The following is a 17,535-nucleotide window of genomic DNA, read 5'->3' as shown; positions in this document are numbered from 1 at the left end:
ACATCAGTACCAAAGAACGTTTCACCTCAGGGTGCAAGCGACGGCTGTCCCCCCCTTAAGCCATGCTTTATTTAAAAAAAAGCCTTATTTAGTTTGGTATTGTCAGTTTCCCAGGTTGCTGCTCTGGCGCTCAACTCCTTTCTTTCTAGGTATATGCTTTCAATCTGCCCACATCAGTACCAAAGCACGTTTCACCTCAGGGTGCAAGCGACGGCTGTCTCTCCTAGCGTGTGGGTCCGGCCAACATAATTGTGGGAGCGGACTCTCGCGTACTCAAGCGGGCAGCGACTCCTTCTTTCCCGCGTGGGACTCCAGCTCAGCTCAATACGGCGGCGTGTACGCTACGCTCCCTGCGTGACGTCACGTCGTCATCCCTGCCCTCCTGTCATTTTTTTCATATTAAATTATGTTTCATAGCTAAATATTTGATATTAAATGAAAGCCCTGTTTCCCCTGAATAAAATTATATATTTATATTAAGGGTGGGTGCATTTAATATGAAAGAGGTGAACTACGGTTGGACAGACATATAGCGCAAATCCCAGGTTTTGTTTACGTTTTGTTTTGTTCACAACGTGTACATTTGGCTCAGTCCTAAAGGGGTTAAAGGGACACTATAGTCACCCAGACCACTTCAGCTCAATGAAGTGGTCTGGGTGCCAGGTCCCCCAGGTTTTAACCCTTCAGATGTAAACATAGCAGTGTCAGAGAAACTGCTATGTTTACATTGCAGGGTTAATCCAGCCTCTAGTGGCTGTGTCTTCCTGAAGTAAGTAACTGAAGGGGTTTTTTTAATCTGAGGAGGGGGGCAGGGGGGGAGGGGGGGGAGATTGGGGACCTAAGGGTTATATAGTGTCAGGAAAACGAGTTTGTTTTCCTGACACTATTGTGATCCTTTAATATTCCTAATGGAGAAATATAACTTTCACATTAAAGGACCACTATAGGCACCCAGACCACTTAAGGTCTAGGTTTAACCCTGCCTGCTGTAAACATAGCAGTTTCAGAAAAACTGCTATGTTTACATATGGGTTAATCCAGCCTCTAGTAGCTGTCTCATTGACAGCTGCTAGAGGCGCTTCTCACTGTGATTTCCTATGGACTGACTGAATGTGCGCGCGGCTCTTGCCGTGCATGCGCACTTGGCAGAAGAGTCCCCAGTGCTGGAGAAACGTAAGCGTTTAACCCCTTCCTCCCCCTAGAGCCCAGAGGGAGGGGGGCCATGAGGGTGGGGGGACCTATTAACACTATAGTGCCAGGAAAATGAGTTTGTTTTCCTGGCACTATAGTGGTCCTTTAACAATACCTTCAGCAAAAGGCCACAAGTGTAGGAGAGAACCTAGGTTTGTCAAACGGTTTCTAGTTGCCTTTTAGCATATTAACTACAATAACGAATATGAGCTGTAGTGTTTATGGGGACTATAGTGTCCATTTAATTAAGGATTCTTTAAGTAATTGTTAGAGATTTTATTGCTGCACAATCCCAGATCCTACCCTTCCCAGAGAGAAAAAATCTAAGACACCATATATGCCTTCAAATGTAGAGTAGCAATAGTTGATCAATGCATAATCTCATGTTTTGTGTAAGACATGTTCCATATAGTTTTTAAACAGGTATCAACTTGCCCTGAACAAAATTAATGAACAGCCTAAATTGTCATTACGAAGTACCTGCATTTCACAACTTAAACCTCTTGGTAGAACAACCTTTGTTAAGACTGATGGTATATCTTATAATTGCTAGATTATAAGAGGTGTATGGCTGCCCTATAGATTTACCCTTTTTTCTGCCCCCTCCAAGTCAGAAGCCCAGTGTTTGTTATGATTACATTGTCTGTGAGAGAGGACCACACCAGCTGCTAATATGAATGACAAGCAATGCACCATGCTAAGCACACATACATGACACGTGCATGTAGAATTTCCATTGTTCTCTTTTGGTGCTGTCACCAACATGCTGTATCCCCCGTTCCAGTGAAGGATCTGAGGTCCAATTAATCAATTAACTATGATATTCCAATAGCCATGCATACAATATTCAGAATTAATAAAAATCACTCGGTACAGCGCCGCTCCCCGCCAGCCTGTCACCGTGTGCGGCCACCCATAGTGATTATGATGGGGTGGGACACAAAAAGCTTATGCCTGGTCTCGCGCGCGGAGGGTTTGTGGGCGGGGCCTGAACCTGTTCTCTCAGGGGCTGTGGTTTTCATCCAATGGAGGGCGCGCAGAGGGGGTCACGTGGCCGCGCTTTGCGCTTTTGTTCGCTGTAGCGGAGAGCGCACTTGGAATTCATCGGCAGACAGACAGGTGAGAGGGTGAACTGGCTAACGGTTTGCGATGTAAGCTGGAGGGGGCGGCGGCCCTAATAACAGACAGGCTGAAAGTTTAGATTTACAGTATTCATTTATATCTTTATTTTGAGATAAGTGTGTTAATACCAGAGAGGGGTTTAAATTAAGTTCTCTGAGGTCTTAGAGTGAATTTGTGTTTAATGTATCACAATGTACTCCCTGCTTGTTTGTCGTGTCCTCAGAAATCAGCGCACGATAGGTGTCGTTCCTGTATTCGCATTCTATAATAACAGCTATGCGTTCTGCTGATTACCTATGTGACATGTCCCTGTATCCAGCTAAATAACCTGTCACCGGGCTAACGTTAGATGGGGTGTTTTTTGTTTTTTTTTTTTATGGGGGGGGGGGGGTGTAACTGTAGTATAGGCGCGCGCCTCGCTTTGTTCAGGTGTATGTCTGGTTCGTATTGGCTGCTTGTTGCATCTGGCCCTGCTCCTCGCTTTCTACTGGTGGCGCGGTGGCAAGTAACCGCCTATTATTATTTTTTTGGTATTCTCTAAATGTGTTTTCGAGCTAGTTTAATCCTCCCTACTGGCTGTCACTAAGAGAACCGCTCTTGTGATTGCTTAGCTCCGCCTAAGCAATTTTTATATATATTTTTTAAATATAAACGGCTTCATCAGTTCTTTCCGTAACTGACACACATTCGCTCCGTACCAGCCCAACGGGCGCGTGGGAATGGTGCGAGTCACGTGTGCGGCGCGCTCTCCTTTGTGTTGCGATGTCCCTGTGGGGATTGACAGGTGGCCGCGCCCATCTCACGCGATCCCTTGGTGTTATCCCATTAAGCTCTTCTGGAGCATTCTGACAGCCGCGAGTGATAACCCGCCGAGATACTCCCTAGTAAAGAACCCTTCTAATTGTGACCGAGCAGGGTGGTAGAAGATCATCTAGTAACAAGTGTCGCAATAGACGTCCTTTGTCCCTGGGCAGGTGTTCCTTTGCCAAATGAATACATGTCCCCAAGCTACACTCTTAAATTAAGAGTTTTTAAAGTCCAAAATGGATGCAAAGGGGTTTTAATTACATACAGTATGAATGTTGTGCTTAATTCGTACATGCTTCCAGTTGCATGCATCTACTTATGTTTTCCTTCTATGCCTGGCTCACAGTTGTCTTTGTTCTTGCAGCTTGCTCAAATCATTAATTTGGATCTCAAAATGGCTGACTCAGGTAGGGATTCATCAAACAGGTTGAAACATGTTGTCTTTGACGTCCTTTATTAAATGTAATAATGCAGTAACAGTGGGTGTTAAACCTTTCGAAAAAGGGTGCTGTAGTGGGTGTGGTGCTAGCAGGATTTGTATATTCGTTATCTGTCACACCATTTACAGTTTGACATTTAACAAAACAGGTGTCAGGAATTCAAACCTGTATTCCACACACTATATAGTGTGCAACTATTTAGGTACTGGACCCCTTAGATCACATGGCAAATGTTTACATTTATCTTTTCTTCCATGACCTGCTCTGTGGCTAAATCATCAATAATCATGATCCCATATAAAATCATTGGGAGGCTATTGCGCATGCACAGCAAAACACCACACTGCATCACTTTCTCCTCGTCGCGATGCAGTGACTCAATGCATCTCTGGGAAGCGTTTGGTCAGCTCTGAATGTAGGTGCTGCAGACTGTGCAGTGCTGCTGATATGGGAATCACCTGTAGTGGCTGTCTTATTAACAGCCACTAGAGGTGTTACTAGGCAGTAATGTAAACCCTGCCTTTTCTCTGAAAATGCATATTTTTATAGTGCTCCGCATTCAGTGACTGGGTATAGATACTAGAACCATTACATTAAGCTGTATCTAGTATCCCTAAAGTCCTTGTGGTTTAGTCACGGAGAGTGCCAGTTGACAACTCTGGCTTTTACTTTTCTGGGGGAAGGAGCTTTATACAGGAGTTTATACAGTCTAAACCTTGTATGAGTGGGTCTGATAACGCAGTAGTATCTTGGTTTATTACACCATTCAATGCTTTACACAATGTTTGACAGACTACTAGTGGACAATTCCCAGGCACTCCCCTTGCAGCATTCTGTAGTGCATATGGTGCCCTTCCACAGAAAACTCAGGGCAGCCTGCCATTGCCTCCTCTGAGCTGAGCCCTAGTGTTTTCTCATTGGCAAAACGCATATTTAATCTACAAAACTGTTATTAAAATCTCGCGTACTAATACCATTTAAAATTGTATTTCCTATATTAATTGTTTAACCCTTTAAGGACGGTGGGTGTGCTATACCATCCTTGAGCACCTGGCTCTAAACGCCGGTGGGCGGCATAGCATGTCCCCACCGTCCTATGTACTAAGCCACTTTCTGGCGATGGGGGGACTTGCCTGGCATTCCAGCAAGTCGTCCTCCTGGCCATGTGATCGCGAGTACTTTACGATTGCATGGACAAAATAGCTGTCCGCAGCATTGCCAGCAGGGGGAATGCCTGGAATGACAGGTAGTCCCACTGCTTCCTGTAAAAAGTAAAATAAGTGGAAAACTGTTAAAAAATTATATATATATATATATATATATATATATATATATATATATATATATATATATATATATTGCATTCAAATTAGTTTTTTGCATTTCACACACAAACAAAAATGAACCCTGACTTTGGCCAGTGTTTGTGACCAAGTGGCTACTAAAAGACTGGACATACCCCATTTGCAATACATTGGGTTGTCTACTATTGCAAATGGTATGCCATCATGGGTGTAATTCTCATTCCTGGGCTACCATACAACATAACCAATCTGGTGAATTTCAATGTGAAAAAACTGAAGTGTAACTTGCTATATTTGACTCTGTAACTTCCCAAAATCCAATAAAACCTGTACGGGGGGGGGGGGGACGGACATCACTGGATAAAAATGTTTTTTTTTTTTTCTCGTAGTAAAAGCAAACCGTATTGCATTCAGTAAAAAATTCACGTAGAACTAAAAAAAATCTTATTTTCTCCCCCTTTTTTTTTTGATTCATATTAAATTGTTTCATAGCTAAATATTTGTTACATTAAAGCCTTTTTTCTCCTGAATAAAATGATACAAGAAGTGTGGGTGCACTTAATATGAAAGTGTTGAACAGACATGGTCAAATTCCAGGTTTTGTTTACGTTTTGTTTTTATCACGGCATGTACATTTGGGTCAGTCCTTAACCCCTTAAGGACACATGACGGAAATATTCCGTCATTCCCTTTTATTTCAGAAGTTGTGTCCTTAAGGGGTTAAGTGTGATATGAGAAAAATAAAGTTAAATGCAGAATCAGCACCTCTTTATCTTTTCGCAGGGTGCCTTCATCTTGGTTCCTTGTAATTTTTATTTTTTATAAACTCTGTACTTGCTTTCAGGTACAAAGGATAGTGTAGTAAAGAAAATAGGAGAAATTTAGATATGTTGCTAATTATTTGCAATGTGTGCCAGGATTCAACTGGATTGTAATGCCTATTGCTATTTAGCTTACGTTTGGGGAGGGGGGAATGCCATTATCTAACATGTTGCTTATTTTAGTTTTCGTCTATAAAATGGTTTCATCTTTAAAGGCCTGTCAAAGAGGCGTTTCCTCTGAGCATTCATTAGACATTGTGTACTAATCTGAGGCACTATCCCTTTAAGAAATTCTAAAATTGTGTTGATATTCTAAACAATTTTTTTTTTTTAAATAAGCCATATGCTGCTATCCTCTGGCTAAAATCCTCTAGTAACTATACACCAGGAGTCCAAAAACTAGTAATGTTTCCTTCCAATCAACACTGTTTAGTCGTTTGTGGTGTGTGGGTATTTTTTATTTTTTTTATTATAAACCTCTTGTGTTTGGAAGAAAAGCATTCCTTTAAGACACCTCCAGCATTCATTGGGTATTACGTTGCTGATATGCATTGACTGCTTCCATGTCTGTGTTAACATAACGGATCATTGCTATGGGGGCAGAAATGAGCTCTGCTTTCAAGCCCTGTTCTGGCATAAGTTTGTCAAGGTTAACATTTATTTCGTGTTTTTTTTTTTTTTTTTTTGCCTAGATATCAAAGTTAAAGAATTGGAAAAGCGTGCTTCAGGCCAAGCATTTGAGCTTATTCTGAGTCCTCCATCAACTGATGCAGCTCCTGATCTTTCAATATCTTCTCCAAAGAAAAAGGAATGCTCATTGGAAGAAATTCAGAAGAAGTTGGAGGCTGCAGAGGAGAGAAGGAAGGTGAATGTGACTGTAATAAGTGTGTGTTTAAAAAAGTCATATGGCTGTGCAACTACATAATGTTCTAGCTGCATTTAAATAATTCTACCTAAAATAGTCTTGTGATGTTGGAGACAGGGTCCTTTTGATAAGCACATTCAAATCTAATATGCTAGATAGGGGGGTGTAGTAGATGTCTTCTCTCTTGTGCTATTCTAGTACTTTAGACGTGCTTTTATTGCACTTTATGATGATTGATTTTAATTGAATGAGTGTGCTATCTTCATCTGAGTTATGTCTCATCAAAGGGACACTATAGGCACCTGAACAATTCAGGTGAACTATAGCTCCCTGCAGCCTTTCTCATGTAAACACTATTTTCTGAGAAAATAGTGTTTACATTGGAGGCTAGGAACACCTCCAGTTGCAGTCAGACTGCCACCAGAGGGACTTCCAAGTTCATGAATGCCTAATTCGCATTCATCACGTTTGATGTCTTCACGCTTGGGTGAAGACATCAAACGTGCTATCAGGAGTTAGGAGGCACTGTGAACTCTCCTCCTATGTCCTGTAGTAACCTTGGAGCATGCCAGCAATGAGCTGAAAGTGGGACATAAAATCTCCTCCTGCAGTCAGCATCTGCTCTAGCTGACTAGCTGAAGACCGGTGACTGAGCAGGAGGGAGGATCCAAACCATAAGTAAACTTATTTTGTGAGGGACCGAGTGTGTGTGTGTTCATATAAAAGGAAGGTTAGGGGGCCTGTCTTTCTTGCTTTTATATGTAGACTATATAGTGCTATTTTAATCTTTTTAAAGTGGTCTTGTTGCAGTGTTCCTGTCCCCTTAACTCTGCAATGTAAAACATTGCTGTTTTAAAGAAACTGCAATGTTTACACTGCAGGGCTTAGGACTGCCTCTAGTGGCTCACAAATGGGAATATGTAGGAATGTGACAGTTAAATGTAGCAGGGCTGAGATCATAGTTTGATCTATTCTAGGCCATAAAGGCAGAACCAGCTGTGGGAGTGAGTTTAAACTTTTTTTTTTCTTTTTTTTTTCTGAGATCTAAAGCGGGCCAGAAAGTTTAATAGTGAAGGACAGTCAGGCTGAAATGTTTATGCACCCAATAAGACTTTAAAAATAAGACTTTGACATACATACTCCTCCAGCGCACTCTCTTATTCACTAAGCGGTGACTTCAAATCTCACAGGTTGTAAGTTTCATGTAAAAACACCCCACCTAGGCAAAATATAATAGAGGTTTAGTTACATTGTATGGTCATATATTGCATAAGCCTGCCACGTCAATGTACCCCATTCTTTGCAGGTCCTGATCTTCTTGGATTAATCCACTTAATTGGGGAAATACTTCCTTACTGGGACTCTGCAGGTCAAGGCTAAATAGGGTGCTTAAATGAGACACCTGTGACAGGGAGGGGTGCAAAACAAAGGAGTTGGCCTGGACTCCCAAATGTTTTTAAATAAAACTTACAATCTGTGAGACTTTAAATCAGTTTAGTAAATAAGCGAGTGCACTGGATTGTATTTTGCATGTTGCATATATTGGTCCCAGCAGCACACTATGTTCAGGTGACTGCAGCCCTAGCCATCTTTGGATTTCTCCCCCTCTCCTGTTTCAGGAACTTATAACTGCAGTGATCTGGCTATAGTTTACGCGACTGAAATAAAACTTGATTTTCCTTTATTTAACTTTTCTAACCGCATTGTAACTTTTTGAGACCATTATTGTAGTGCATTTCTTCTACCTAATGTGTCACTGTTCTACAGCTACATGAGGCAGAGATTCTGAAACAACTTGCTGAAAAGCGTGAGCATGAGAGAGAAGTTCTACAAAAAGCAATTGAAGAGAATAATAACTTCAGCAAAATGGCAGAAGAAAAGCTAACTTCAAAAATGGAAACTAATAAAGAGAAAAGAGAAGCTCAAATGGCTGCCAAACTGGAGAGATTGCGAGAGAAGGTGATTGTTGTGTTGAGTTAAAATTCTAGCCCTGTGTTGGTTGTCCACTTGGGCAGTCACATTTTCTTTAATAAACTCTTCAGTTAAAAGTGTGCACATTTCAAAATTTCATGTTCCAACTTTCCTGTCATGTTTGTGAATTGGTAATCTGCCAATTTTGTGGTAACTATTTAGAAGAAAACTTGTTTGTGTATTTTTTTTTTTTTTGAGCAACATGAATTTCTTTTTCAGGATAAGAAAGTGGAAGAAATTCGAAGGGGAAAAGAGTCCAAAGATGTTTGTGAAAACTGAGTCATTTTGTGTCAATTGACCCCAGCATTGCAAAGCTAATAATGCAGTCTCTCCCTCTCTACCCCCCACCCCCCTCCTGATCTTTGTTCTGCAGCTGTGATGTAAATCCAGACTGTCACATAGCAGCTCTTTAGCTGTTGCATATCACTGGTTAGATCACAAGTCTAACAACTTAAGGGCCAACAGTGTGACAGTTCTGATTTAGATAGTTAAATTGCACTCTGTTTGCTTGGATAATAATTGAATTGTAGCTTTTCAATTATCCAGCCTTCTATCTGTGCCTGGTTTTGTTGTATTGTACTGGAAAGTGTTGTGTGTTTTTTTTTTTTTTTTTTTTTTTTTTTTTGGGTGTGGGGTTTTCTAGTATTATGCCAGTGTTCAGACTGTTACATATTGCACTTAAATCTCAATGGTTCTGTCTATTACTTGTAATAGTTTGTCTAAATAAAACCATTTGTCAGAAGCCTTAATGCTCATTTGGTAAATGTAATTTAATGTGCTTTATATAAACTATCGTAGATGCAAGTGAAGACATTTTTGCACTTTCCTCCTTTAACCCCTTAAGGACACAGCTTTAAAAGCTTGTCTTGCACTTAAGGACACAAGCCATTTTTGATGTTCGCGTTCAACTGCAACTTGCATTTTACTAATTTATTACACCAACACTATAATTTTTTTTTTTAAAGGACAAAGGCTTTAATTTGATATATAGATATATGCTCACTTATTATTTTATTTTTTTATTTTTTTTAGTTTTTGCTATGTGTGCATAATTAGTGCGAAAGTAACTACTCTGTAGTTCTGATTTACAGACATTTTTTTCTCTCCACTTTGGTAGTCACAACACAAGGAGTAAATAATTTTTATTTTTTTTTAAATGTGGAGTTTGTCTCTTAAGATTAAAAGAAAACATTGTCACATGTGTATTTCTATAACATAGACATCACAGGCTATTTGCCAAAGGTTATTTTGACTTTTTTTTTGTGTAGCCATTTCACCTCCAATCTCTGCGAAATATTGGAGTAAAATTGTAGGGTTTCTTGTTTTTGACACACAAACTTATAACAAAACTTCTCATGTGTATTTTGTAAAGTTGGTGTGTGCTATTCCTATACAACACTTTTTTTATTTTGTGTTCAGCTACATCTGCGGAGTACGATACCCTCGCTTGTATGTCTTTGGTACTATTCCATGAAGCTACAGTGCCATATAGGAGACCTGTCCATTTCAGTATTGACAGAATTTTGAGACAGATTTGATGGGTTATGTTTCACTTTGGGATATTATAGTAATTTGACCAAAAAACAAACACTATGGCGTACGGTTTGTAAAAGTGCACTCCAGGGTATCTCATATTGTGCCTTTACCATGCCCCAACTTTTTTCACTAGTATTTGTCAAAGTATGTGGTAAATCCCTTTTTGGCTTATTTTTTTTTTTTTTTTATACGTATTAAATTTGTGGTGGGCGTTTTTGTATATTTGATATGTGCCACTATGATCAAAGCCCCAAAATTATGCTTGGCTATGTCTTCTGAGTAAATTGATACCCAGCGATTCTACACTGCTATTAATCTGTATCTAATACAACCACCCAAACAGGGAATGGATGAGACTACCACTTTAACATTTGCAAATATTTAAGTGGTGGTTCATCCATTCCCTGTTTGGGTGGCTGTATTAGATCCAGATTAATAGCGGTATAGAATCGCTGAGAGCCAGTCTGAATAAAGCTCAGAATTTCAATCTATTGCTAAGGATATACTGGTAGCATAACTATACCACCCAGGGATTACGATACATATTTTTATCTACTTTGATTTTTTTTTTTTAATTCACATTTTATAGGGATACTTCCTTATTTTGTCGCGTATATTTTATTTTTCTTTCCTAGATTACTTGTATATGTCCAGGTTACACAGCCCCTTTTTTGCCTTTTGGCATAGTGACTAATATTCTGTCTTTTCTAAACTTTGAGTGTCTTGGTTAAGCCCCTGGAGTCTCTTTACAGTACTAAAATTGGTCCTTCAGTGCTGGAATACGACATCTGTGGTTTATGTCCTGCAGTGATCAACCAATTTATATATAATTAAAATGATACCCCCAGTGAGTGTCTTTGGCACTACTTCGTGAAGCTACAGTGCCATATAAAAGACCTGTCCATTTCAGTATTTACAATAGAATTTATAAGACGGATTTGATGGGCCCATGTTTCAATTTGGGGCATTATAGCAGTTTGACTGTAAAAAAAAAACAAAAAACCTTTCTTAACCCCATTAAACCAGAGGGCGTACTGTTACACCCTATTCTAAGCGGCTCTAAACGCTGCAGGACGTAATAGTACACCCTCTGTGTGTTTTTTGTTTTTACACTTACCCAGTCGCCTGCGGTTGGGGGGACTCCCAGGGAGCCCCGCGGCACATCCGTTCTCCTGCAGCTCCCCCGGCCATGTGAGTGAGGTCCTTGCGAGGACCTCACAATCACATAGCCTGGTTAGCTGGCTGCTGCATTGCCAGCAGGCGGACTGCCTGTAATGACAGGTAGTCCCCCTGCTGGCTGGAAATAAAAAATTAAAATGAGTCTAAAGTATGTCAAATTACATGTAGACTGATGCTGGTTAAATATATATTAAAGTTAATACGTTAAATAAAATTAAAAAAATATAGATGTGTTTCGTTCTAACTGTATTTTGATATTAATATATCAAAATACATATAGAACTAAATAAATACACACATATATTTTTACATAATTGGGTATCTTAATTACAATTAGCGGGACCTGGCTGACAACCCATGCCGAAAGTAAAGGGAATTTAATTTGCTGGCACTATATTTAACCCTATAACTTTCCAAGACACCATAAAACCTGTACATGGGGGGGTATTGTTTTACTCAGGAGACTTCGCTGAATACAAATATTAGTGTTTCAAAACAGTAAAATGTATTTCAATGATATCGCCGGTAAAAGTGACGTTTTTGCATTTTTCATGACAAACAGCACGTACACGGACGATATTATTACTGTGATACTTTTTACTGTTTTGAAACACAAATATTTGTGTTCGAAGTCTCCCGAGTACAACATTACCCCTCATGTATAGGTTTTATGGTGTTTTCAAATATAAGGCAGGTTTTTTTTTTTTTTTATAAACCTTATAATTCACCAGATTGATTACATTGCCTTTGAGACCCTATGGTAGCCCAAGAAAGAAAATTAACCCTATGATGGCATACCATTTGCAATAGTAGAAAACCCAAGGTATTGCGAATGGGGTATGTCTTTTTTTTTTTTTTTTTTCTTTGAAGGTACTTAGTCACAAACACTGGCCAAAATTGGCTTTTTGCATTTTTCACACACAAATACTAACGCTAACTTTGGCCAGTGTTTGTGACCAAGTGGCTACTAAAAGAAACTGGACATACCCCATTTGCAATACCTTGGGTTTTCTACTATTGCAAATGGTATGCCATCATGGGTGTAAATTTAATTATTGGACTACTATACAGTCTCAAAGGCAACATAACCAATCTGGCGCATTTCAAATGTAACGTGCTATATTTGACCCTGTAACTTCCCAAAACACCATAAAACCTGTACATAGGGGGTATTGTTTTACACGTAAGACTCTGCTGAATAAAAATATGTATTTTATTGCAGTAAAAGCAAACAGTATTATGACATTGACAGTTAATGTCATGTAGAACAAAAGAATAACAATTCTTATTTTCTCCCATTTTTTTTTCCATATTAAATTATGTTTCATAGCTAAATATTTGATATTAAATGAAAGCCCGGTTTCCCCTGAATAAAATAATATATAATAAGGGTGAGTGCATTTAATATGAAAGATGTGAATTTCGGTTGGACAGACATAGCATAAATGCCAGGTTTTGTTCACAACGTGTACATTTGGCTCAGACCTTAAGGGGTTAAAGTAGACACCCCAGGGTATTTCAAAAGGCATGTTTTAAACCTTGTTATAGGATCATGTTGCTACTTTGTACCAAATCTAGTAGCAAATTTGTTTTTTCATTCCTTTTTTCACACACATTTGAAGATGTTACTATATATTTTGCAATCCTTAAGTGTGCTATGGCAGTATAACGCTTAATATGTTGCTCAGCTATGTCGTCTTAGTACAACAATACCCCCATATGTGGATGTAGAAGGGGCATGTTGGAGACACACCACTTTCATATTTTCTTTTCAAAAGTGGATGCTGGGCCTAAGTCTCATTTAACCGCTCATGATTGCAAGTTACCTCTCAAACACCGCATCTATTTTAATTTAAGCAGCTCATCAATTCAAACTATGAACAACTGCATACTATCATACTATTTGGTGTGAAAGGGAGAATAGTTGGATTATTGGTTTTACGATATCTGCCTATATTCTGTATTTTCGCCAATAGAGCTACTGATAATACAAGCCCGGTGGTCCAGGGGGTGGCAGCAAGCTGTGTAAATCTCACGAGACCTGTGGCCATCAGAGTGTTGCCATGGGTTACCTTGGCAACGCTCTGCGCGGCATGCAAACCATGAGATTTGCACAGGGAGCTGAAGAGAGCTGCTGGGAAGGTAAGTAAGTGGGCTGTCCCCCCACTTGTCAGTAGATACCACTGTACCACCACGGAATGCCATAGCCCCCCTCCCTGGACAGGTAAGTAGCAGGGAGGGGGGGGGGGGGGACACACACAAATAAATAAATACCCACCATTTTACACAAATTACATCCCTTCAGAAATGCACACACGGCATTCATTATATATATATATATATATATATATATATTTATTTTGGAAGGCGGAGCCTGAAGTTCTGGGAGGGGTTACCCAGCTATATAAGCAAAGGCCCCCTACTCCACAGGGCTGATGCCTCCAGGTTCATTAGGACATTGACTTCCGGTTCCTTACCTGATATCCTGATTCCTTGCCGCCAACTCTCCAAACGACCGGTATTTACTTACCGTTCCCGTCTGTTCACCGGACCGGCTACAGCTTCATCAGCATCCCTCCATCATCCAGCACCACCTTGACACGGATTTTTCATTCCAGCCTGGGCATCAGATTGAGCAGCTACCGCTTACCGGCTCCACAGCCCAGCAGGTCACACGGTCGACCATTTGGTCACTTCCGGGTTGCTCCTCCAGCATCCTGATCAACCAACAGTGAGTCTGCCCGAACGGGCAAGTACACGTACGCCCTTCTTCATTCATTAAAACTTACTGCACAAACCGTTTCGTTCCCACGTTGTTTCATAGTCTGAATAACTCACCTGTTCGGCAACCGGTCAATTAGCCGAACGCTCAGTTCAAACAGCTACTGCACTGCCACCTAATGGTCAAATACGGGTACTACCTTATTCGGTATAAATCAATGCATAGAGAAAGCACTCCGGTTATACTGCTACTCCCATCACACCCAGACCAATACTGTTTAAAAATTTGTATATACACTTATGTAAAAAATCTATGTCACGCAGCATCACAGAGCTGTCATTTTCGTTACGTATTCTGTACTGTTGGCACTAGCTTTCTCATCATACTTTTACTAAAATCACTTATTTTTCGTAACTAGGGCTACCATTTTTCAGTACTGATTGACAAGCAGCCTATACGGCCTATTAATCTGTCAGTATACCGAAAATCTTCCCCTCAGAACTATAAACGTAAGTCCACTAAATCCTTTTACATGTTATGGCACAACCACAATGCTGCTTTATATTCTAGTGAACTACCACTGCCATTCGTACTTCCATATTATACTCTTGCCTACCAAAGCCCCTCTGATAAATATATCTCTATACCCCAAAAAATAGGTGTCAACTACGTCGTAATCTATCCTCCCAGCCTCACAGCAACAGGATCCACCCCGTTGCACAACTCAGGTATAGACTTGCACTACGTATTGGGTGGGTGCCCAGACGTTACTAAAACATCTTTATCCTCACCACAGAGGGCCGTCGTTCTTAGTAACAGTCTCGAACCATACTTTCCTGTTACTTACTAGTTGTCGCCCCTGTATGCATATGACCAGGTCCGTCCATGTCATCCCCCCATCTAGAGACAGCTCCCTTCGCTCCTGGACTATCCCTAAACTCGCCAGCGAGCTAAAACGCCTAGGCATTTCTTTCCCTGCCACTGCCCGAAAAGCCGAGCTGTACCGTCTCCTAACTTCTAGTTCCAGCACTCCCAGGCCTTGTGCCACAATGCCACTGTCCAACGCAGACAACTTCACCGAAGTGAAGAACATGATGGTGGCCCTACTAACTTCCATCAATACCGTCAGCGTGAGATTAGAGAGACTGGAGAATCCTCAGACACCTATGCCTTCTTCCGTAACGGACATCCCCACCCCCTCTCCTTCACACGGTAATCCCATCTTTTTTGACCCCACTCCCGGCACTTCCACCCACATAATCACCCCTGCGCACCTAGTACCCCCGACTGTTCATAAAGACATCCTGGAGGGCAAGGACATCAACCTGGTTTCCCTGCTAATTGCCTCCCAGGATGTCATGGAGAACAAGTCGTACAATTATGGGGATCTGTCGGTCGTGCTAAAAGCCAGAGACCCCAGACTTAATCGCAAACTCACTATCCCTGAACTCGTGCTCGCCTTTGGACTATACCGTGACGTAATTTGCTCCACCTCACCGTAGGGAAGAATTGGACCTATACATGCACAAGTTGGTGGATCTGGGACACAAGTATGGTGGTTTTGCTTACTACGACTACCATAAATCTTTTTCGGCCAAAGCTGCAGCTTCCCTAGCATATGAAGCCCCATCTTGCGCCATATGCGCCTCCGTGTCCCACTCCACCAAATCTCCCCACCACCAGTCGTACCCCCTCCGGATCGTCAGCCACGGAACACAGAGGTCTCAAAGACAAGTTGAGCAGGCCTATCATATTTCTAGGAAAGGCGCAAATCTGCAACAATTTCAATTCTGGCAGTTGCGGATTTAGCTCGTGCAGGCTACTGCACGTCTGCTCAATTTGTTTTAGGGCACATACTAAAACTATGTGCCCTAACCGCCTGTATCCTAAGCAATGACTGACCGAAGTAAATATAGACAACCTGGCATACTATCAACAGGCACACCCTTCATCTCCCTTAGTAGACTTTTTGATACAAGGTTTTACCATAGGTTTCCACACGGGCATAATTGCACTCCCTACTTGCACCCTCGAATGTCCCAACCTACAGTCGGCTTTACTTGACCCCCAGAACACTGATGCTCTGATCAAAAAAGAGCTAGACAACGGCTTTATACTGGGACCTTTCGCTCACCCACCATTTTCCTGTTGGCGCACAAACCCTATTGGCATCCACACGGGTAAATTCTCCAATAAACTAAGGCTCGTTATCGATTTATCAGTTCCACATTCATTGTCTACTCTAATCCCCTCTCCAGAGTTTTCGTTATTCTATGCCACGGTGGATAACGCTATACATGCCATACTAAGAGCTGGGGTAGGTGTGTGGCTAGGCAAAACAGACCTCTCAAACGCCTTCAAGCTCTTATCGATACACCCTTCCCTACGGCACGTCCATGGAATTAAGTGTAAGGGTAAATACTACTTTGCCACACGACTGACATTCGGATCAAAAAGCAGTCCAAAACTATTTGACGTGTTTGCAGACACACTAGCTTGGCTCCTTCTCAATACATGCGACTGTCCTTCCGTGATTCATTACCTGGATGACTTTCTCACTATAGAAGCCCTAAATACAACACCCACCAGCATCGACAAGACAAGGGCAATTTTTGCAACACTAATGGTACCACTCTCCCAGGAGAAAACAGCAGGACCTACCACCAACTTGGTTTTTCTAGGAATCCAGCTAGATTCCGTAGCACTACAAGCTAGCCTCCCGCGAGAGAAAGTCAGAATCACACTATCAGTAGAGTCTTTTTTGAAGAATAACAAGTGTACCAAGACCGAGCTACAGTCATTACTAGGTACACTGAACTTTGCTATGAGGATAATACCTCAGGACAGAGCATTTATCTCAAGGCTCTTGTATCTTCTCCCACAACTCACAAATGACAACTGTACCATAACATTAGACGAACACGCCATAGTCGATCTCCACATGTGGCTCAGGTTTCTGTCCCAATGGAACGGTATAGCGATGTTCATACCCCCCATTTCAGAACATTCTCCCACCATCTGGACAGATGCTGCAGCTCACACCGGGTTTGCCGCTATCTTTAGCAATGCCTGGTTTAGAGACAGTTGGCCACCGGAGACCACGTATCTGCCCTCATTTCATACAACTTCAGCTTTGTTTGAAATTTACCCCATAGTTGCGGCTGCCAAAGTCTGGGGGCACCTATGGGGAGGTAAAGCAGCAAAATGCTTTACTGATAACAAAACTGCAAGCGACATCCTTAACAAAGGCAGATCTTCCTCCCTTGTGATCATGATCATATCACATGCTTCCACATACCTGGACACACAAACATTGCAGCTGACGCCTTGTCTCGCTCTCAATTTCAGAGATTCTTCGAAGCCCACCCGTTGGCCGACATAACGCCAGTGCCAACCCCCTTGTTCCAAGACCTAATCCTGGACTGACCCGCTTAATGTCGCACAGCAGGTTCCTGGCTAGCGCTGGCCTTTCAGTCAACACCACCAAATCATATAATAGAGCCTTTGCAGTCTATAACAAATTTACCTCTGAATATCAGATTGCAGACGTATATTCTCTGGATTCCATAGTAACATT

At 41.4% G+C, this 17,535-nt stretch overlaps 1 protein-coding gene across 1 annotated transcript; it reads left to right on the top strand.

Moving 5' to 3' along the window:
- Window positions 1-3,002: 3,002 nt before the first annotated feature.
- Window positions 3,003-9,270, top strand: LOC134609490 (stathmin-1-A-like). Its single transcript, XM_063453155.1, has 5 exons — window positions 3,003-3,197; window positions 3,485-3,527; window positions 6,378-6,550; window positions 8,318-8,509; window positions 8,741-9,270. Exons 1-5 carry the CDS (start codon window positions 3,033-3,035, stop codon window positions 8,798-8,800), a joined length of 633 nt encoding a protein of 210 aa, XP_063309225.1. The 5' UTR covers window positions 3,003-3,032; the 3' UTR covers window positions 8,801-9,270.
- Window positions 9,271-17,535: the final 8,265 nt, after the last annotated feature.

This window comes from Pelobates fuscus, chromosome 1 (genome assembly GCF_036172605.1).
Source record: "Pelobates fuscus isolate aPelFus1 chromosome 1, aPelFus1.pri, whole genome shotgun sequence".
NCBI lineage: Eukaryota > Metazoa > Chordata > Amphibia > Anura > Pelobatidae > Pelobates > Pelobates fuscus.
Note: the sequence above shows the minus strand (reverse complement) of the source record. Positions and strands in the feature narration are given on the sequence as shown.

Bases quoted from the DNA above. Each gene is read 5' to 3' on its own strand.
- LOC134609490 (XM_063453155.1), top strand. From the start codon at position 3,033: ATGGTGCGAGTCACGTGTGCGGCGCGCTCTCCTTTGTGTTGCGATGTC. The intron at 3,198-3,484 runs GTAAAGAACCCT...TTGTTCTTGCAG, and splicing joins ACCCGCCGAGATACTCCCTA to CTTGCTCAAATCATTAATTT. The intron at 3,528-6,377 runs GTAGGGATTCAT...TTTTTTGCCTAG, and splicing joins TCTCAAAATGGCTGACTCAG to ATATCAAAGTTAAAGAATTG.